Below are 23,854 nucleotides of genomic sequence, written 5' to 3' on the forward strand. Positions count from 1 at the left end.
AAGAAAGAAAGTGAACTTTGGATTGGTAGATCATATTTAAATACTTGTATTATTTGTTTTAGGAGAAAAAGATTGCCACTCTCCATGGTTTTTGCACATAAAATTGTAGTTTAGCTTTTATTAAGCCTGCAATAAAAGTTGTTTTACTAAAGAGCACCATTGAATTAGAAATTAGTATGACACTGACAATATTATATCTAAACATTTGTCTACTATGTCATTTAATTTGACTTAAATGTTCTCTTAGTATTTCGTTTCTGTCTTTGATGATTATAGATCTATACATTTATTAGTTGAAATTTACAATTTTAAAGTTTCCACAACCTTTTCTATTTTTATCACGGGAATTTTAGATTGGGTAAAGTAGATTGCTCTCTCATTGGTAGATTATAGATGTAATGAACTGAAGTTGATAGTAAATAATAATATTCAATGGACAGCAAGGTATCTCCTGATTTCAGCATTTCTGGGAGAAAATTCATGTTTACTTAAAACATATTTTAACCTACCTAAAAACTCAGGATAAGGCAGGATTTTTTTAAAAAAAGATTTTACGCCTGTAATCCCAGCACTTTGGGAGGCCGAGGCGGGCGGATCACGAGGTCAGGAGATCGAGACCATCCTGGCTAACACGGTGAAACCCCGTCTCTACTAAAAATACAAAAAAAAACTAGCCGGGCGTAGTGGCAGGCGCCTGTAATCCCAGCTACTCGGGAGGTTGAGGCAGGAGAATGGCGTGAACCCGGGAGGCGGAGCTTGCAGTGAGCCGAGATTGCGCCACTGCACTGTGGCCTCGGCGACAGAGCAAGACTCCGTCTCAAAATAAATAAAAAATAAATAAATAAATAAATAAAAGATTTTAAAAAATGGCCAGGTGACACCACAACAAATTTTAAAAATGGAGATCTATGGAACCACAAATCTATAGCATCTTACCGTGTGAAGGAACTTCATGGCAGTGTAGTCCATTTGTCCTTTTTTGTTTTGTTTTGTTTGAGACGTAGTTTCACTCTTGTCACCCAGGCTGGAGTGCAACTTCCTCCTCTCGGTTTCAGCGATTCTCCTGCCTCAGCCTCCCGAGTAGCTGGGATTATAGGCACCTGCCACCACGCCTGGCTAATTTTTGTATTTGTAAGTAGAGACAGGGTTTCACCATGTTGGCCAGGCTGGTCTCGAATTCCTGACCTCAGGTGATACACCCACTTCGGCCTCCCAAAGTGCCAGGATTACAGCCATGAGCAACTGTACCCGGTCCCGTTTGTCTATCCTTAACTCTAGTACCATCAAGTCTTTTGCTTGTGTAGCTGAATTCTGAGAGCATCATCAAATGCAAAAGTTGTATCAATTAGCACACACAGTGTTGAAGATTTGAGATCTTCCACAATTAGAGGAAAATTAAATTATAAAAATATATGTTGAAATGATTTATCTCCCTTGAAGTCAAGCAAACAACTAAATGGTAAGATATATTTTAAAGACAAAACACCATGCTGCACTGAGGTCAATAATGGTCCCATGAACATGAGTGTGAAATATCACTTTTCCAAGTGGGCCAGGATTTATTGCATTAGAAGGCAACAAAGATCATTTGTTCACTTCCTTCTTACAAATGGGAGAACAGTCAGAGGGGTGAAGGGTTTGCTGGAGGCCACACAACTTGATCATGTTAGAATCAGCACATTTTGATAATCCTTGCTTTTTATACAAGTACTGTAAGTAAATTAATGATCAGAACTCCTAAATCTTTGAATTCACCAGAGAATTGAAGTTGATATTTAGTTTAAAATCAACATACTGACAAAGTGAAACTCATGGTTTTGTACCCTACATTTCTTAAATCTTAACCTAAATAAAAAATGAAACTTTTTAAAATTAACAGTTCTTTCACGCAATAAAAGTAAAATACAAAAAAAAGCAAAAAAATTGTTAAAAACTAAATTTAAAAAAACACTAAAGCACAAAAAAGGTGAAAAAAATAACTAATAGTTCTAAGACCTCCATTTTGCCAAGTTACCCATTTTAATTAGAAAGCAACATTCAAAAGGGCAATTATAGTTTGATAATCTATTAAACCCATTTTTAAATGAAAATATATGTATTAATGATACAATAGTTACTTTTATAAGTAACTTTCATAAAGAATCCTTGGTTTTAAAACTTCTCATTCTCGAGAGGCCGAAGCGAGCAAATCATGAGGTCATGAGTTTGAGACCAGCCTGGCCAATATGGTAAAACCCCGTCTCTACTGAAAATACAAAAATTAGCTGGTCATGGTGGCGTGTGCCTGTAGTCCCAGCTATTTGGGAGGCTGAGGCAGGAGAATCGCTTGAACCCACGAGGCGGAGGTTGTAGTGAGCCGAGATCACGCCACTGCACCCCAGCCTGGGTGACAGAGTGAGACTCCATCTCAAATTAAAAAAAATAAAAAATAAAAATAAATTCTCATTTTCTGAAAATCAAAGCACTTAAGAGGAGCAGAATGCATACTGTTACCTTTAAGATAATTTAATTTTAACTACCCCAGTTAGGTGAATATCTATGAAAAATAAAAAGGAAAAATGTCCAAGGAACTTCCTCTCTTAATAATATTATATGTAACCTTAACTATTCATGCTTTAGTTTTAACTCATTATTTTGCTTTCATTAATAGAAATGGACAGAAGCTAAAAACCACCTTCAGTTAATAATATTCCTTTATTTGCTTTAAGACTTGTATTAAGATTCTTCCTTGCCTTCTTTTCAGGTCTAAGAAACCCAGTTTTTTACAATTAAAATTTATAAATTTATTGTCTAATACTTAATCTGTCATATTTTTTGTTACATCTATATTTATATCCATATCCATAATTTCTCTATTTGGAGCTTAAATCTAAATATAATGCATTTGAGAAATATAAATATAACAAAATCTTTACTAAAGTCTCTTACATATGAAAAAAACTCTATTGTATATGTATAATTATTTTTATATTAAATTTACTACCCTGCAATACATTTTTATTTATAACAACTGCTATAACAAAGTAATTTTCAATTTGGATTCTTTTAACAGTCTAGATTGATTGAGTTCTACAAACTTATTAAACAGTCTTTCAAGCTTATTTGGGTAATAGAAAAATATGTTAAATGGTACTGAAGTGAAAAATGAATATTACCTAATTTTATCTTTTTAATGGGTTTCTACTCTCTCTAAGTCGAATTCGATAGTGATACATTAGTCAGTGTATCTACGATAGCAAATAAATTTTGTCTTATATGGTAAACCTGAATAATTTGTGGACCCTGCAAAGTGCTGAGTGTTTGAAACCAAATCCAGCCTCTGAAGGAAAGATTGTCATAATTAATTAGTTATGTCTGTCATGGATGTGCATCAGGTGGTCAAGTTCTTCATATGGGAGTTATTTCTTTTAACTTTTACTCAGGTATGTTTGGGATTAGGGATACAACTGGGATATTTAATTCATTTAACAAAAAAACATGGTTTTGGTTAGGTGGTAATTTGTTTTAAGACATTTTCTTGACAAATATTTTTCCTTGGAAGTTTGGGTTACTTTCTAATTTTAATATTAATGATTGCAAGAGAGCTGGTATACTAGTTATGTATTTATGCATAATAATATTACAGAAATTTTATGTCTTAAGACAACACACATTTATTAGCTCACAATTTCTGAGGCGCAATGGTCCACACATTACCTAACCAGGACTTCTTCGAGGCTACCATAAAGATACGGGCCGGGATGTGTTTTCGTCTATAGTTCAACTGGGGAAGGAACCACTTCCTCACTCATATGTTTGTTTACAGTATTCAGCTGCTTATTACGGTCTCATTTTTTTTCACTGGTTGTTGGCCAGAGACTGCCCTAAGATCCTTGCCACATAGTCCTCTTCATAGGGAAACTCATAATAAGCTCACATTTTCTTTTCAGATTGTAGAAGTGAAATATAAGACAACATGAAAAAGCTTTGGCAGCTTGCTTCTTCAAAGTTAGTGAGGGAGAATCTCTTCTCACAAGATAGGCATTACTATCTTTTTGCAACATAATCCCACTCATGATGTACATCCCATCACCTTTACCATATTCTATTGGTAGAAGCAAGTTACAGGTTCTACCCTCCAGGAGAGCAGACTGTGGGAAGGTCTGATTAACTCAAGGTGGAAATTAGAGGGGCCATCCTAGAATATATCTGCCACAGTTAGGATGCGCAAATTTTTCAGGGATATTTATCTGGGTATAAGAAAATATTCTCATATAGCCTGAAGATATCCTGAATCATCATTAGTACCTGCTCTTCTCCTTTAATGATGAAAGGGAGAAAACTGTAAATGGAAACATTGATCTAAGAGTAAGACATTTATAAGAAGGGTTATGGAAAAATTGGATGCAGATAATATGACAAAGTCTATGTTACAAAAAGACTAGGCATGGCCAGCAGTTGAAATCACCAAAGTATTAAAATGTATTGTAAGAAGACAGAATCGGCCGGGCGCGGTGGCTCACGCCTGTAATCCCAGCACTTTGGGAGGCTGAGGTGGGCGGATCACAAGGTCAGGAGATCGAGACCATCCTGGCTAACACGGTGAAACCCCGTCTCTACTAAAAATACAAAAATTAGCCGGGCGCGGTGGCGGGCGCCTGTAGTCCCAGCTACTCAGGAGGCTGAGGCAGGAAAATGGCGTGAACCCAGGAGGCGGAGCTTGCAGTGCAGCCGAGATCGCGCCACTCCACTCAAAAAAGAAAAAAAAAAGAAGACAGAATCAATGAGATAAGGAAAAAAACCTGAGACTTTAAGCATTACAAATGAGGGAGGGAAAAAGCAAAGCTGTCTCTTAACAACAACAACAAAAAAACCAAAAAACGGAATAAAAGCATATAGCTACTAGATTTACAGGCCGAAATCTTCATCACAATTCTCCTCTTAGCATTACTGACTGTTAAAAGTCACAGTCAGTCTAGCCTACATTATCTCTGTCTTCTCAAATTCCACAAAGAACTAGGATATTGTGTGATGTGATATGCAAATATCCGAAGTGGCTAAACTAGTGCTAGACACAGGGCAGGTGCTTAAAACATATTTGTCATAGGACTTTTCAATAGCTTGTAGGGTGCCTATTTTTTTCTTGGCATAACTTTTCACCAGATATACATAAAAACAATCATTCTCTAATTCAGGTCTTCAGAAATTTTTCTGAGGCAAACCATTCTTAAGTTTTATGTAAGCTGTTTTAGATCCAAAGTACGGTAGAACTAGCTGAAAGTGAGAAGATATTTGGTGCATTTTCAAGAAAATAGGGTTGATGCTTAAAATACCTTAAAAAAACATGGTCTGAGAACTCAAGAGCAGGACTCACAGTGCAGCCTCAGCATCCCTGGTGTGATGGCAGACACGCTGTGTGGCATAACTCCAGGGGGACCATGTTTTGCCAAGGAGGCCCTGATGGCATGACTGATTCAAGAAAACATTCCTAAAATAGGAACAATAGGTCAGAATACAGGAAAAGATTTGCATACCATTGACTAAAAAAATGTAATAATAGTAATATAATTTTCCGTTGGACTTTGAAACTTTGAAGAATACATTCGTGACACTGAAATTTAAGACATATCTGATTATATAGTAGTAGATTCTACTTGAATAATTTACCTTTTTTAACAAAATATTTTTGTTTTTATTTTCGAGGTTAAACTATGGGCTCCCATTTGGCCTCAAAAATATTTTAGTGCTTTCATGGTGAGTCATTTGAAGATTAAGGTAAAATTTCTTTTTGAAACTGAGGACTCAAAATAGAAATTCTGATTTGAAGCTTACAACTCTAAAAAGTCTACTGCTTAAAAGGGAGAAAGGAATGCATTTAAAAGTTTCATTCTGTATCTCATTCTGCCACTGTGGGCTTAATTTTTGTAGGTGAATCTGCAAACATTCAGTTAAGACTTCCATCACCTTGTAAAAGCCATAATTGTATTGAGACCATCAAATTTAGTGTGATGATGGGATGCGATAAAAACTGTACTTGAAATACAATCCATTAACCTTGATTTGCCTTATGTAGTCTTCTGTAATGTAATTTCCTATCATAAAAGTAAGATGTTCCTAATTAAAATATTCTCATTTTTAAAGTTCCTAAATGATATTTAAGTTAGGAGACTATGTAAAACAATTGATGCTTTTTAATAAAGACAAACAATTGAGATTATCTGCTGTTCTGTGACTTTCTCCCAGTTTATCTTTAATATCTGAGTTGTGTGGCTAAATATTGGTGAGTTCATCAGCTGTGCTATATGCAAACACACACCACTGAAGCTGAATGTTGTGTTACAATATATGTATGTTAGATATTTACAGAATTACAGTAATGCTATTTTTATGTCTGGGGAATTTCCAGATGCTTTAGTTTTAATTTTTAATTCACACTGCACTCTAGTGGGGAATTAGATCAAAGTGAAATTATTTTTATAATGGTACTCTATAGCACTAACTGTGAACTATTTACAGTTTTAATAGTGAAATGTAGAAGATACTGTAACTCACTATAACTTTCTCAAATGCTTAATGCTATAAATATGATTTTATATATTACAGATAATATATATTTAATATTTTACCATAACAGTAAAATACACTTTTCTACATTAGTCTTGAAAATAGAGGAAGATTCACTACTGAAGTAGTTTATTTGATTTAATATATATGTATTCCAAATATGCTACATAAAATCTGTATACATATATACATATGTACAATTTATACAGATATATACAATATGTATATGCATATATATGTATATACAGATGTAAGCAATACTCTCTAAATCCTAATACAAGGAAATGCTGAATAAAAGTTACTACTTATTTTTTTCATCCAAAAAAGGCCAAATTTCTTTCATAAATTTTATGAATAAAAATGAGATTTAAAAATATTTGCTTATAAAGGTTCATTACTATTCTTAATTTTATGAAGCAATTTAACTTAAATCCTGCACAGGCAACTTTGGCAGCAATGTGTGGCTACAGCCACCTTTTGAATCACCTAATAGCTTTTTTTTTCATTTTTTCTAAGTTATTTCAAATTAATTTTAGTGCTTTTAAAATCGACTTATGATATTGTCTCTGGAAATTGTATTCCAGGTAAGCAGTATCTAATCCCATGACATTAGTACAGTATTTTTCCCATTTTACTCTATATATGCTTATTCATGATTTCCACAACCTTTTACCATTTTTAAAGGTGATTTTAAATGCTTTCTGCAAAATAACATATTGCAGTAGCAGTTGTATCATTATATTCTTACAAATAATAAATCTTTGTTATATGTTTACCTTCATTTTATGAGCTGGTCAAGAAATTTGTATAAAAATTATAAACTGCATTAGGATTTGTATATATCACACAAATTACAACTCCCCTTCTGTGAAATGGACTAGATTGATGTCTTCCCATACAGTACATTTTTTTTCCATAATAAAGCAATTTTAAGAACGCTTTATAAGAGACTCTATAAGGAATTCAAAATTGGTGGATTCCTCTTTTCAGAAGAGTAAGTTTTTTTGAGCAACGTTTGTAAAATGTGGGGAATATTTAGACATTAAATTTTATTTTTTTCAATAAAATTATTTTTAAAGAAATGGCCAAAATCTGTCACCTGTTGTGCTTTGTATAAATATTATTAAAACCTAAGAATATAAAGCTGCTTACCAAATAAACTTGTAATTTTGACTTTTTAATGAACTAGCCAGCTGTCATCTACCCTATTTGTATTTCAAAGTTATCGCCATGAAGTATCTCTAGATTAGATTTTTATTTTGTTTTCAGTTGAACCAAAAATAATTTCGGGAGATACTATCACATCAAGATTTCTAAAGGGATTTTAGTGTTTAGCATTGGTCTCTGCCACTATTTATATGAGGTTGTCTGTGCTAAATGTCTTCTAGATATGTAAATTCCTATCTGCCAATTTTTTAAAAAATTATATGGTGGGAGAAGTCATTGTAAAACAAGAATATTTTGGTTTATTTATACCATTTACAGTCCTATGACTTTGTAAGTCATTTGTAAAACTACTTACAATGTGGTTTATTGTGCACTAAACTGTCTGTTAGTGGCTGTCATCTACTGACGTTTCATTGTCAATTCAGATTATCTTAGAAACTTGAGGTTCTTGGAGATTTTAGAGGCTTGCCGCTTTGACAAGGCAGCAGATGCAAGAACGAGTAAAGCCGATCACGGACAAAACAATGTAACCTGGCTTGTTAACAATAAGATAAAACACTGACATTATTTGCAGGAAAAAATTTCTACTCATTAAAATTGGGGCCGGGCGCGGTGGCTCAAGCCTGTAATCCCAGCACTTTGGGAGGCCGAGGCGGGTGGATCACGAGGTCAGGAGATCGAGACCATCCTGGCTAACATGATGAAACCCCGTCTCTACTAAAAAATACAAAAAACTAGCCGGGCGTGGTGGCGGCGCCTGTAGTCCCAGCTACTCGGGAGGCTGAGGCAGGAGAATGGCGCGAACCCGGGAGGCTGAGTTTGCAGTGAGCCGAGATCGCGTCACTGCACTCAAGCCTAGGTGACAGAGCGAGACTCCGTCTCAAAAAATAAATAAATAAATAAATAATAAAATAAAATAGGGTTTGGTTGGCAACTAATACACACTATTTTACATACTTTAATTTTATATTAATGATTGTGGGAGTTGCGATAGGATTGAAACAGTAAAGCGAATATGAAGTTTATAAATTGTTAATTATGTGGTGGTTGACTGGATACCTCTGTGTGTGTGTGTGTGTGTGTGTAAATGGCTTATAATCTTAATTGAAACTGATAATAAATAGAAGAAATCAGTTGAGGTGTATTAGATTTTTTGTTAGTGGGTTGGTAGCTCAGTTATTCAGAAGGAAAATTTGAATTAGATAAAATGACTTAGAACTGTGTTCCATATTGGATTTTCAACCCTCAGCGCTTTTTTTCTGAATTGAATTTAACTACCTATTAACTACCTCAGGCGAATTTTGAGCTTTCTACAGGGCTGGGGAGCCTTTCCATTGTAAGTGTGTATATGGCAAGCAAGAAGATAGGAGAAAGTCATTTCAGGCAAATTTGAGATAAAGATCCATCCGATGGTGGACCGCACGTGAAGCAGTGAATGTTTCCCTCATTCTTCAAATCACATAGTTTATTTCTAGCACAGGATGAATGAGCAAGGAATAAAGAGAACAAAAGTTTCTTTCTCAGTTCTTTCCCAGAGCATACAAGTTCTCAAGAGGTTCCTGTTTTATTGTCAAGGAGAGAAAATGGTCTCTGCTCTATTTTCCAAATTTAAAAAGATATTAAATAAAACTTTTCTGTATAATTGTCTTAGAGTTGCAGAAAAATTGCCAAATTGGTCGAGTTCCCATAGACTTCCCATCCAATTTCCTCTATTGTTGATATCTTTTGTAAGTATGGTACATTTGTTACAACTAATGAACTAATAATACATTATCATTAATGATACTCTATGTTTTATTTGGATTTCATTAATTTTTCCTCTGATGTTCATGTTTTGTTTCAAGGCCCCATCCAGGATACCACATTTCATTTAGTTTTAGTATTTCTTTAGGCTCCACTGGGCTGTAACAATTTTACAGACTTCCCCTAGTTTTGATGACCTTGACAGTTTTGAATATTGGTCAGGTATTTTGTATACAGTTCCTTAGTTTGTGTTTGTCTATTATTTCTGTGAGGAAGATCACAGAGGTGAAATACTATTGTTAGCACATCATATTAAGGATTCTTGCTATCAGTGTGACCTATCCCTGTGGATATGAAATGTGATGTGGCTGAAGTATTAATTATCAGGTTTCTTCACTATAAAGCTACTTTTCTCCTCTTTCTGTACCACACTATTTAGATGCAAGTCACTAAGCATAACCTATACTTGAAGAGTGTTGTGCCCTATCCGGCTTTGAATGGAGGATGTCTATTTAAGTTATTTCGAATACTTTTAAATGAGAGTTCGGTATCTATCTCCTCCATTTATATTTACATCAGTATGTACTCATTGAAATTTATTTTATACTTTAGGTTTTAATCCAATAATATGTTACTCAGATTATTGCTCAAGTTGCTCCAGCTTTGGTTCTTGGGAGTTTTTTCCGTTGGTCTCTGTGTCTACAACTTTTGATTCTTAATTAGGTTACACGAATTTTAGGGTCCAGCAGGGATATAGCCTGTTAATGCCAGGGGTGGCATGGGTTAGAGAATATGAGCTCTTCTCAGGACAGTCTTGATACCAACAGCTGGTCCTTTGGCAAAGGTGGTGACATTTCAGCTTGTGTCAAAACAATGCACTAAATAAATCAACTGCAAGAACCACATTGCATCCCAGAAAAATATTGTTTCTACTTTTATTTTTTCTCAACTTCTCTCACATACATTGTTTAACATAGCTTACCAAAAATGAGTCATCTTATGTGTGCCACATTTTAATTACTTCTGTGAGTCTGCAAGAGTAAATCAGTCTCCACATCTAGATAATTAAAACACACTCACACAAACAAACACCTCATTCCTTTGATAATTACTCCCGGGATAATTCCAGTTCTTGAACCTGTTAAAGAGTGCTGTCTATATCTACATTACTGTATTAAGCCAAACATCTTTCCAGTGTCTTTTGGTTCTGAGGGATGAAGGTTAGGAGGGAAAAAAGTGGACAAATTGATCAATTATTTTGGGTTTCAAGAGCGTCACCTAAAGTTTACAGATGGCTGCTGAACTTTTTCTCAGTGAAACTCAAATGTGTCAAATTTCCATTTAACAATTTAAACATGACATTTTTACCGTATTGGGAAGGAAAATCACTTATGAACATTGCCTCCTACTTCACAGAGTGCCAGTTGAGCCACTGCAGTTTTTCTGCAAAATCTGTAAATGTTTTATGATGTCCTGCGCCAGCCACAATAATTTATTTGAGGTTCTCTTTTTTCCTTAGTGTCCATACCACATAGTTTCTATTTCCTTTGAAAGTTGTCATTTTTGCACCTTAGTACAAAATTGTTGACATTGTCTGGTAATATAGTCTTTCTCAGCTGAGCAGGGAATTCCTCATGTGTAAAGCAAATAAATCTCAGAGGCTTGAAAGAAAATTCTCCAGTATTTTCCCCTGCTAAATTGTTAGCACATGTTCCTATTTTGTAGGTCAAGATGGAAATGTGAATCAAATAAGAAAATATTTTCTTCCAAATATATGCATATATTTAGCAAAAATGATGTGTTACAAGGGCTCACCTACTGTGACTATCTCCGTAGCATTGCCTCGTTCTGGCAAACCTAAGCCGTTCACGCTAGAGGAAATAAGCTCTTTGACTTCTTTGAAATATATTGATTTATTTTTTCATAATAAATGGTCATCATGTCAAATTTTTTAAATACAGAAATGGTAAAGGAAAACAAGCCAACTCTAATCTTGCCACTCAGAATGAAATAATCCTAATACTTTTTCTAAGTCCAGTTTGTGCTTCATATGGTTGTAAACATACTATATGTAAATTTGCATCTTACGTTTGTTTTTTTACTTATATACAAAATATTTTCCCTTTTTTTTTTTTTTTTTTTGAGACACAGTCTTGCTCTGTAGCCCAGGCTGGAGTGCAGTGGCACGATCACGCCATTCTCCTGCCTCAGCCTCCTGAGTAGCTGGGACTACAGGCGCCCGCCACCGCGCCCGGCTAATTTTCTGTATTTTTAGTAGAGACGGGGTTTCACCATGTTAGCCAGAATGGTCTCGATCTCCTGACCTCGTGATCCGCCCGCCTCGGCCTCCCCAAGTGCTGGGATTACAAGCGTGAGCCACCGCGCCCGGCCAATATTTTCCCGTATTATAAAACTTTCCTGATCTGCTTTTAATGGCTATGCATATTGCAGTGATTTTAGCATACCATCATTTACTATCATTTTACTACTTAACAGTATTTGAGATAAAAGATTTAAGCATAAATCAACTCTACACAAAAGAAGTTTTGAAATGTTCTGATTATAACCTAGAGAGATACTTACTGTTTTTATTTATATAAAATAAGAAAAGCTGATACGCTTACATATTTTCCTTTCATTAAAATTATATAATCATTTTACAAAGCTGATAGCTTTTCTTTTAAAATGACCATTTAAATTGCATATTTAAATTATTTTAACGAGGTTATCTGAGTAAGAAAGATAGAGTTTCCTTTTTAAAAGGAAGTTAACATATTTTAAATGAATTAGTTCACAAGGAAAGCATGCATTATGCACTGACCAATCTTTTACTCATTTTGGAATTTGGATAGTGACTTCAATACCCGTAAATAGATTCAAGTATTAGTCATTTTTGCGTGAGTTCACTAGTTTGATTTTCCTTAAAATTTTATTGGTGAACTGATAATGCTTCCATATTGTTAAAAACATTTCCACATTTGTTATCTCATTTGCCTCATACCAAAGTCCATGACTTTTGCATCAAGTTTGTCTAATTGCAAGGACCACTTCTGTGATGCTTGTCAGTTCAACTCCAGAACCTAGGAGGATGCTGCCACGTAGCAGTCAGTTAATAAATGCACATTAAAATCATGACTGTTTTTCTCTGCTAATATTTTTCAAAGACTTTAAAATAACTCCTTAAGGAATTGGGAGAATTGGAATGGAGAACTCCTATCTGGACCATAGTGTGCTAGAGAGGCCTGGGTAGTGGAAGTAGAGAAAACTTAGAAATGAGGTATTATTATTTTAAATTACTTGTGAGTGGATGTTAAATATAGATTATAATACTTACTCTAATTATTGTCATCTGACTGGACAATAATCGGTGGCACACACCTGTAGTTCCAGCTACTTAGGAGGCTAAAGTGGGAGGACTGCTTGAGCCCAGGAGGTCAAGGCTGTGCCGAGCCAAGATCATGCCACTGCATTCCAACTTAAGTGACAGAGTGAAACCCTGTCTCAAATAAATAAATAAATGTCATTTTAAGGCCAGAGATACTGAAATTATGATTTGACCTTTTCTCTTTGGTTTTAGTATACAAAGCATACACTTACCCAAAAGTAATGATTTCCAATATAAGCCATAAGTCAGTCACACTTTTTTTGTATCCTGATTATGAGGCTATCTTGGGTATTCAAAGCCTCTCTTGTGTGTCAGGTATAAAATATAAATTTGGGGGTATTGAAACAGTTTTAGCATCTTTGTATGTGTAGAATGTGTCCATCCAGATGTAAGTCACTTTACTTAACTAGTAAGGCATATAAGAATTTTATTTAGTTGAATTAAAACAAAACTGTCTAATTCATTAATACATACTAGAGAACATGATGATTAAAAACTTTGAATTTAGAAATAAACTGAATGCTTATCACAGCTATACCACTTGTTAGCTGTGTGACCTTAGACAAGTCATTTAATCATTCTAAAACTTAGTGTCCTCAGCTATAAAAGAGGGAAATCTATAGTGCTTATTTCATTATTATGATAATTAAATGAAGTAATAAAAATATATAGCATAGTATTGGGAATAGATTTTTTAAAAAGTTAAACATTTGCCATTTATATTCCACTAAAGAGATTGTCTACTTTAGCATAGTATGAAAACAATCTTAGAATGAGAGTATATAGAAATTTTTAATTCTTGTATGTGGATCAATATTTATTTGCCACCCAATTTAATAAATACGAAGTAATATAAAAATCTTGATCTGCGTGTTCATAACTTTCCTTGCACCCCCAGATTTCACCTGTGTACACGATGGCGAGAGTGAGGCTGAATTAATACCTGATGACTTTGAAGAAAAACCAGAAAGAGAAAAGAAACATACCAACTTTACTTTGTGCAACGTATGTAACATTCAGCTGAATTCGGCCGCTCAAGCACAAATCCACTATAATGGCAAATCACATCAAAAGAGATTAAAACAACTCAGCAACGGGATGCTGAAAAATGACAATGGTAAGCTTTTCTAAAAATATTTCTCAATTTTACATCATCAACTTAAGTTATTTGTGTACCTGCAGATGTGATGATAAAAGAATGAACTAAACTATTTTTTTAAACCAGGAAAATATTACATAAAAGCTTTATCAGCAGAGTAGATTAAAATACATCATTTCTCTTTGAGGGAGAAGGAGACATTTTATTTTTTGTACATAGTTAATTGTATTAGGGTTGTGACCTTCAGAAAATTTACTATTTTTGAGTTGTCAGAGTTTTAGCGTTTCTTGATGTGTGCCTTTAACATAGCTATGTATGGAAATAGACATCCTTTTACAGTGTGTATGGGACAGTGGATTTTTGTTTTTAATTTTTTATTTCCTGCAGGTATAGGGGATTCAATTGGTTAGTAACACTGCAATTGATTTGAAATAATGCGTATCTTTTCAAATAGGTGTTTTAATCAATAAGCTATGATCCATTAGTACAGACTTTTAAGTTTCCTAGTGAAAATTTATGGTTTATTTCATAAGAGTACTTTTTAAAAGTATGTGTTGAATTTATGAGTTAATAGATTTTCCAAATAGCACAAAAATATCTTTGGGAACAAATGGAAGGATATTAGAAAATATAGAGACATGAAGAGAGGAGGGTGGGCCCATCCAGAGGAGACTTTAGAGAGCTAACTCACTGCAACTTGAGTTGCAATACTATATTCTGATCAGATGTTTCATGTGTAATAAATATAATTCATCTAAATTATACTGACATTTTAAAATGTGAATGAATTTCAATCTCTTTCTATATTTGACGTCATAAAGATTTTTAATATAATTTGGTAATTTGCTTCAAGGTGGCCAAATGATGGGAAGAAAAATGAAAGTACATTCTTAAAGTAGAAATTGCTTCTATCTTGCTTTATGTGTTTTTCATTTATTTGATTTTAGTATGAATGAACTGTAGTATTCTATTGGAAAGGATTTTATATTTCTTTCAAATGTATGACATTTAGTTAATTATAGATGTTATTTGTCAAAGAGATAGAAGAAACAAAAATTGGTCAGAAAGTAATTGAGAACTATTAAATTCTATAGGCATAAGAGAAACCTAGTGACACAGGACATTTCTTGATCACTTTTGCCGGCCAGAGACACCTGGCCAGTAATGTCCTTGCTCTGCCTTGGCCCATGGCTTTGGGGCTGGCTCAGCCCCGTGCTTTTTCTGTCATGTGGGCTGGCTGCCCTCTGCTTGTTAGAAGGCAGAGGGCCACAGTGTGACAGCTTTCTCTGTACCCATGTTTGGTGGGTCCTGAGCCCTTGTCACGTGTCTAAGAAGAATGAGGATATGCTGACAAACGAAGAGTGAGAAGGGCAGAGAATAATTTATTGAGCAGTGGAACACCTCTCAGTGGAGAGGGGATGAGTGGGTGGTCCTCCACCCCCATAGTTGGGTAGTTTCTCCCCCAGTGTGGCTGAGTCTGGGGCTTTTATTGGCTCAGAATAGGAAAGCACATGCTGATATATTTGTGAGTGTGCAAGGAAAGGGTAAAGCAAAGGCATCACTCAAAGGTGGGCATGGCAATGTAGAAAACCAATTAGAAAAGGGTTGGTATGTGTAAAATAGGTGAAGGGTGGAGATCAATCAGAGGAAAGCACAGCAAATGGGAAGACAGATTCTCAGTCCAGTCCATGGATTTGACTTGTAGCTTGGATTTCAGGCTTTAAACTGTCTTTGGCTTAGAGGTGGGTTTTCACCAGGGACCTGTCCCTATCTGCCTAGGCATTTGTCTGCTTCCTGCTGCTATCGCTAGCAAAGTAAGTCACGATTTTAAAATGGATATTTCAGTCTCTACTTAGACTTCTTAAAAACAATCTATACCTTATTGTTAACTTCTGGGTGAAATCACCTCAAGTACAGCGTGATTCAATTCCAAGTTGTTTTCTCTAAGTTTGTATTGGTCATGATAGTGTAAGCTTTGGTGTTTTACTTCACTTATCTTGATAGTCACAAACCTCATTTGGAGAAGCAATAAACAATATTATAGAACAAAACTAGAACAAAAGATACATCTTGTTTAGAAACCCAAATCAAAATTAGTCCCAGCCATAACGCAGAATGGCCAAAGATTTTCAGACCACAATACTAGGTATGAGTTTCCTCAAGTTAAATATTTTAAACAATCATATCAATACACTTAGAGGTTAGCACTTTATTAAAGGCTTTATGTACATTTTACTATTCAATTTTTCCTCATAACCAGCAAAAATGATCTTGTTATATTCCTTTTATAGACATGGACATTGAGGATAACATCAGTTGATACTATGGTGGAGGTCACACTCCTATTAAATGGTTGAACTTGCAATCATACCCTGGTCTTACTCACCGAAGTACCTGTACTTCTAAACGCTGTTTCCCAAAATGAATATTCTGTAGAAACTATGCCTTTCTTCATTCAAACAAATCATTTAGGAGAACATTTAAAAATTAAAATTTTAATATATTCCTCAAATTACTTGATGAATGTAGTACTCAAAAAAATATTTATTGCTGCATTTCCTATTCAGATTTTTTCCCCAAGACATTTTAAGTATCATCATGTTAGTAGGAACATTTTCAGTGACCTGTCATTACTAATATTACTAACATGATGATAGGTCACCAAAAACAACCATGATTACTGGGAATACTGGGTCATCTTAGGTCCTATCAGTTTGGCCTGAAATTACACTTCAGAGGATGGTGGACATGTGGATGAGAAAAGTCAAGAATGGCAGGGTCAGGGCCAATTCTTGGGGACTACCTAGGAATTAGGGGAGATCCTGGAGCCAAAAGTGTCAATCACATTATCTGAGAAGGTATGATGAATTTGGACCTTAATCTGTGCTGCATCTGTTTTCAAGGATATTTGATATGGTGTATGAATGTAAGAGCAGGGATCAATAGAAAGTGATGATACTTGAGGTAGGTCAGAAAATTCTGTAGTAATCCTTAGTAGTTAATTTAAGTTTCTAAGGACCCTGGCCTGTGGGATTGGGTTGTGTTGAGGCAAGAGCTGCCAAGAAGTCAGTGTGGTTCAAATTTCAATAAAGCTCAATGCTGGGGTCTCCTCCTAAGAAAACACCAGTAATGTGTGCTGGAAACTAGATGGAAATAATGGCATAAAGATTTAATCAACTTCTTAAGCATTAGGAGAAATACTATATTCCTTTACTAGATCTCAGAGTTAGGAAAGCAAACCTAATTCATTTCAAACCCTAACATTTGATAGGATAAGAATTTCTTAAATACTGCCAAGTGCCATTGGTAGGTGTTTGTAAGTGGGAATACAAATAAAAATATTTTCCCACACGATTTTGTTGAATATTTTTTGCCTTATCCAGCCCCCTGTCAGGCCACACATTATTTTGCAACTGATCAGCTCCCATAAGGTTCCTAGCATAGTAAATTGTCATCTTTCTACAGCCATCAGACCAATGTTTGACATAGACCAGACTACTCTGCTTTTTTTCTTAATGGACTATTTTTAAAGAATAGTTTTTGTGTTCAAGCATAACTGAGTGGAAAGTAAAGTTCCCATATATCCCCTCCTTCACACACAAACTTCCCCACTATCAACACCGTGCACAACAGTGCTACATTTGTTACAACTGTTTAACCTGCATCAACACATCACTATCACCCAAAATCTATAGTTTACATTAGTGTTTACCATTGGTGTTGTACATTCCATGGGTTTACAAAATGTGTAATGACATGTATCCAACATCACAATATCATACAGAATAGTTTTGCTGCCCTAAAAGTCCTCTGTACTCTGCCTATTCATCTTTTCCTCCCTCATAAGCACTGATCTTTCTGTGGTCCCCATGGTTTTGACTTTTTCAGAATATCATAAAGTTTGAATCACATACCATGTAGCCTTTTTATATTGGCTTCTTTCACTTAGTAATATGCATGTAACTTTTCTCTGTGTCTTTTTATGGCTTGATAGCTCATTCCTTTTTTAGCGTCGAACTACCCTGCTTTTAAATAAAAATTATCCTGACCCTTTATTTCCCATAACACTGCGGCATGAAGTCCTATGGCTGTACCATACTTTTCTGAGGATTTTCAGGTGAAAGGGTGTTGTAATTAAAGGGTTATACAACAGAGGGGAAACAGTTTATCCATTTGGGATGACTTTTGTCCAGGAAGAACAACTATAAGTGTTTCACTCTCAAAAAAAAATATTCCTTTGGGCACATTGTAGATGATAGCCTAGTCCTCTGCCCTTTGGTCTTTCTCAACTCCCTTTAAAAAGTGTTCCTTTTGGCCAGGCGCGTTGGCTCGTGCCTGTAATCCTAGCACTTTGGGAGGTCACAGGGGCCAGATCACGAGGTCAAGAGATGGAGACCGTCCTGGCCAACATGGTGAAACCCCGTCTACTAAAAATACAAAAATCAGCTGGGCATGGTGGCACATGCCTGTAGTCCCAGCTACTTGGGAGGCTGAGGTAGGAGAATTACTTGAACCCGGGAGGCAGAGGTTGCAGTGAGCCGAAATAGCACCATTGTACTACAGCCTGGCAACAGAGCGAGACCCCGTCTCCAAAAAAAAAAAAAAAAAAAAGGGGGGGGTCCTTTTGTATTACCTGTGGTATGTAAAAGGGCATGCTCACCTATAACTATAGGTGGGTCTAGTTATAGGCCACAAATTTCACAAGCGACTTAGTGCTTTACCTTAATATAGAAACATATTATTTCTATCCCCCATATCCCCACTATTAAAATGTGCCTCTGCAGGCTTATTAGGAATAAGAAATGAACACAATTACAAGCCTTACACAGTTATTAATGGTAATTTGTTTACCTACACAGAAACCAAGCTAAAAATGTTGATTTGTACAAATAATAGATCCTGTAAATTCTTAGTAAGCACATCATCCTTTTTAGGTTATTTAGAGAAAGATATGGGAGTTATTTGATTCTTTTCCTTAAACATGCACAATTGCAAAATGATTGCTTTGAACTTCCATCTTCACAAAATTTTCACCACAATTTGATTTCAAATGGAAAATAATTAAATATGGTATGCCAAGAAAGACATGTAACAATAGAGATTTTTTACCTAAATTTATCCAACCTTGTATTTTTTTTATTTTTAAGGACGCAAATAAAATAATACATATGGAGTTAATTTTAGCAGTCATTTAAGGATTGTCTAAATAGGTAAAATACCATTATCTGATACTTGAATATTATGTGATTATATGCCTTGAGGCATATTATATTATATACTACAAAAAAAATTAAGAGAGAGCATTATCATATGTAAAGTGTTTTTCACTTTTCTGAGAAAAATATGGTGTTTTACATGTCATCTCACTTATTAAGGGAAATGATCTTCTGAAGATCACAGTGAAAAGCTATCTGATGTATACGAATTAATTAGTAGGCTATTGTTCCTGCAGTTAAGACTAACTTTGGTTTCTGACAGCGATGTACATTTTGCAGAAATAAAGGTATATAGAATGCATGTACGTTACCTGAATTCATGCTGTGCTAGAATTCATTGATTCAAGAATCTGTGTGATTCAAGAATCTCCAAGGTCCCTCCAGCTCAGTCAGGAATGTTGCCTACTAAATTCTTCCCCAAGCATTGCCGTCAGCTCATGGGAATTACCTCTTCTGAGCTTGTTCTTTTCTTCAGCAGCCTGTGTCCAATGGCTAGTCAATGCTGAAGTACAAAGTCCCAGCTTCTTGCCTCAAAAGTGGGTGGACATCTCTGAAAGTCCACTCCAGCTTCAGATTTGCTGATGTCTCTGTTTCAATTCTATCACAGTCTAACCTCACTCTCTACTCTGTACTGCTTTTCTTATGCCTCACAGATATGGATTGCCAGTCCACTACTTGCACACAAAATCATCTTAGAGTCTGCTTCTTGGGAATCCAAATAAGACACTACCAATGTTTTTAAAGTTGTTAAGGAGAATTGCCCTCTCTCTCTGAAGGTTCAACTCTTATTCTGTTGACATAAATTGACAATAGAGAGATTAACAGATAAAAAGGTATACAGATTTATTAACATGCATAAACCTGGGAGCCATACAAAATATGAGACTCAAAGGAGAGGCCAGATGGTTGAAGTTTATACATTATCTTTAGGTTATGGAAAGAATGGCTGCCTTCTGGGTAGTGCAAGGGTGGTGGAGTCCCAGGTGATAGGAGAGTGAGGGAAGGAAAGCATGGCAAGCATGGCAGGCAGGGCTGTCTTGTTACGCCTGTAAAAAATCTCTCGAGTAAACTCAGAGCTGTCCTCAGAAAGTATAGATGGTGGCCTATGGTAAAATGTCTCTGTTAGAACTTCAAAATGGTCAGACTTTTAGTCTCTTTTTCCTTTGAGTTAATCTTAGTTTTGGGTAAGGCAGATAAGGGGGGCCTCAGAGAAAGCCTGTTTGCATCTGTTGTTTACTTTACTAAAGTAGATTTTCTATACAGATGTAAATCCCTCCCACAAAAAGACAGCTTTTCAAAGCTGTTCCTATAGTCTGTAGCCCTTCTGAATAGCATCTTAAAATATGCCGAAGAAGTATATTTTGGGGTAAAATATTCTGGTCTCCTTCAAAGTCTCAGTAAGAAGTATGTACAATGTGTTTTATTGTGCAAATGCAACAAAATTTAATACTTCCCTTAAATTTTATTTTCTGTTTGATATCTGTGAGTTAAAATTTGCCACCAAAAATTCAAAAGAAATGAAAAGGGAACTAGTATCAACTGCTCCAAGTACTTCATATACATCATTTATTGAACCCCAACCAACAATCTTACAAAGTCTTATTACCTCTATTTTGAAAATAACATAGCCACGTATCAAAGAACCTAACAGACTTGCCAGTACAGCTGTTTGTCTTCAGAACTGCCCAGGTCTACATTATTGGCAACCCATTAATCTCCCTGGCAAACTTATATTCTACTGTCAACAAAATTATACCATACATTTGGGTATTTTCTTATGTTATTGAGTTTATGTCATTTTTAAATCACTTAACTTATATTATTACAACAAAGCTGGTGTTTTCCTTAAATTTACATCAACAACTCTAATTTACATCAATATTTTGTGCAGAATAAATAGTCATATAGTTAGATCATTTGATAATTTATCACTATATATTCTCTATTATGCCAGAAATGTGTCTTTTTATGTTAGCATCCTTTTTGAAGTTGTGAATAAAGAAGTGGCAGAAGGGAATTCTATACTGGAAGTTGACTTAATGTGTTGACTTTACCATATTCCAGAGATTTCATGATTCACCCTCTCATAAATATTATAGATCTAGGAAACAATACAGACTGCATGACTAAGTTCCTCTTTTAAAAAGGCCTTTGATTTTATATTTACGATGCGATTGAGCTTTACAAATAAAGATTATTTTTCTGCTGATAGAAATAATACGGTTTCCTATATACTGCATACAAATTTATAAAAGTAAATTAAAACACAATTCTACAAAGATATGTACTTCTAAATTTTTGTCACAATTCAACAATAATGCAAGTGAGTATGAATAAGAAATATTGTTTGTACAATTTTACAAGCATTATAACAATGTTTGTATATCAGTACCTTTTACGATATATATTTTTTAATTACCATAGGAAATTAGTAGTGGAGTTGAGATTTCTGGGTAAGCATTGAGATTTTACTCACATTTGCCATTTTGTTTTCTAATTATGTGATATATTCTATAATGGAAAGGCTTTAATATTATGAGGAATAGAATGAAGTATTAAAGTATCATAAGGGATTTTGGCTAAGAACAGAAATTTGAAGATTAGATTAAAAATGGTTCTTTCATAAGAGCATTTTGAAAGACATATTACAAGGGACATAACTTTTAGAATGTTTAAAGCTTCTATGGCCAACTAATTTAATTCAATTTCATGTGCTCAACATGGTTTAAGCTGTTGTTAACGCTTTGTTGAAGGATTCAGTAACAAGTTGACCTACCGTGGCAGCTTTATTTTATTCACACTATCTTTGTCATATTTGGGTTATTTTATTAAGCCCGGTTTTCTATTTTTATTGGGCTGAAACTGCTATCAAATAATTCAGTTTTATCTACCAGTATTCTAGAGTCTTTTGGTGTTCATTGTTTTGTAGCACATAAATCCAGATTATTGCTGCCCTTATCTATGCTGCTAGCATTAAATTTTCTTTCATTTAACAGAAAAGCTAAATAAAATTTTAATTTCTAGTTCTCACCGATCTATTCTCTTTTTTTCTTTCCATTGATTGCCCCAGAAGATGTTTAAAGTGTCAGAAGATTTTCAGCTTACAAGATTTTCTTATCCTGCAACATTGATAGTTAATGAAAATAAAATAGCTTCGTAGATTTTTATCGTACTTCAGGCCTTGATTTTATGCATATATTTATCATGTATATATAAATTTGTCTCACCTTTTGATCTCCAAGGACTATTTGTGCTTTTGTTTACTGTCAGTAGACAAATTAGAACTTGCTAGAACATTTGTGGCTTCACAGTAATCTCTTTTGGCACAATTTTATTTCATAATGGTAACTTCTGTCTTAATGATACCTTATCTACATTAGTATATGTATTAGTTAATTTTCATACTGCTATAAAGAACTGCCAGAGACTGGGTAATACATAAAAGAAAAAGGTTTGACTCACAGTTCCACGTGTCTGGGGAGGCCTCAGGAAGCTTACAATAATGATGAAAAGCAAAGGGGAAGCAAGGCACCTTCTTTACAAGTTGGCAGAAGGGAAAATGGATGCAGGAGGAGATATCAAACACTTATAAAGCCATCAGATCTTGTGAGAACTTACTATCACAAGAACAGCATGGGGAAAACTGCCCCCATGATTCAATTAGCCCCACCTGGTCTCTCCCTTGACACGTGGGGATTGTAAAGATTACGGGGATTACAATTCAAGATGAGATTTTGGCTGGGGACACAACCAAACCATATCAGTATATGACATGTTGAAATGTGGCACTTTCCTCATACCTTTCTCCTACTGACCATATCCTTTAGAAGTTCAGCCAAGGGGAGGCCATGAAAAAAATGCTGATATTAAATTGTTCTAAAATATATAATAAGACATTGTGTTCTTGTTTGAACTAAATTTATTTTTTATCATTGAAGGATAAAAATGTAGAAGAAAGTGAAAAATGCTAATTTCATTGTGTTCAAATTTGGAGTATATTTCTGGCTTTTGTTACCAATTTTTTTCACCCTAAGGAGAAAACATGTCAGTTATTTAAAGTTCCAGCCATTGGCTATTTGTTTTACCTGGACTTAATATGAATTCCATTGAAGGATACCATCTTTTGCAATGCAGAGATTTCTTTATGCAATTTCTATCCCTAAGAAACCCTGTGTACCAGGACAATGATGAGGTTTTACAATCTGAGCCTGATAATCTAGACCAACTCCCCTCTGGAGAGCATCCAAGAGCTTACTCTGCCCAAGATGAAGTATACTCTAGTTTTTCATGACCATTATTTTGAAGAGCTAGATGAAGTGTAAATTAAGGGAAGCCATTAGAGAAAAGAGAATGAATTAAATTTATAACATTTAGCTTGGAAATATACTTTGTTTGAGATAGAGGAAATTTTCATTTGTGCATCTCTGCGTGTATATGTGTGGGAGTGAGTATGTTTAGGGAAGTTTGAAGAACTGAAGGGATTAGTAGCTTATAGCACTGGTAGTATGAAATAAGTGCAGAATATATATTTTTTATGTCTGAACTTCAAATCTGTTTAGTACACATAGAGCTACCTTGTTTCTTCATCTTTTGCCTCTTTCAGTTACTAATCACGTCCACCACCAACATCTTCCAGTCCCTGTGTTTCCTAGCTATAATCTTAGGAAAGTAATCACTCCACTACTTTTCTAGATTTGAAAG

The 23,854-nt window shown here is 35.0% G+C and overlaps 1 protein-coding gene across 4 annotated transcripts in view; it reads left to right on the forward strand.

Moving 5' to 3' along the window:
• The window catches only part of ZNF385D (zinc finger protein 385D), a 985,910-nt gene that overhangs the window by 202,451 nt on the left and 759,605 nt on the right, over positions 1-23,854 (forward strand). For 3 of the 4 annotated variants that reach the window (XM_050779485.1, XM_050779487.1, XM_050779486.1), the window contains one exon: positions 13,737-13,955. In XM_050779485.1, the coding sequence (XP_050635442.1) occupies positions 13,737-13,955 (219 nt within the window). Of the gene's footprint in view, positions 1-5,682; positions 5,734-13,736; positions 13,956-23,854 lie in introns of all 4 variants that reach the window. The other variant, XM_050779489.1, reaches the window with a different exon arrangement.

This window comes from Macaca thibetana, chromosome 2 (assembly GCF_024542745.1).
Source record: "Macaca thibetana thibetana isolate TM-01 chromosome 2, ASM2454274v1, whole genome shotgun sequence".
Lineage (NCBI taxonomy): Eukaryota > Metazoa > Chordata > Mammalia > Primates > Cercopithecidae > Macaca > Macaca thibetana.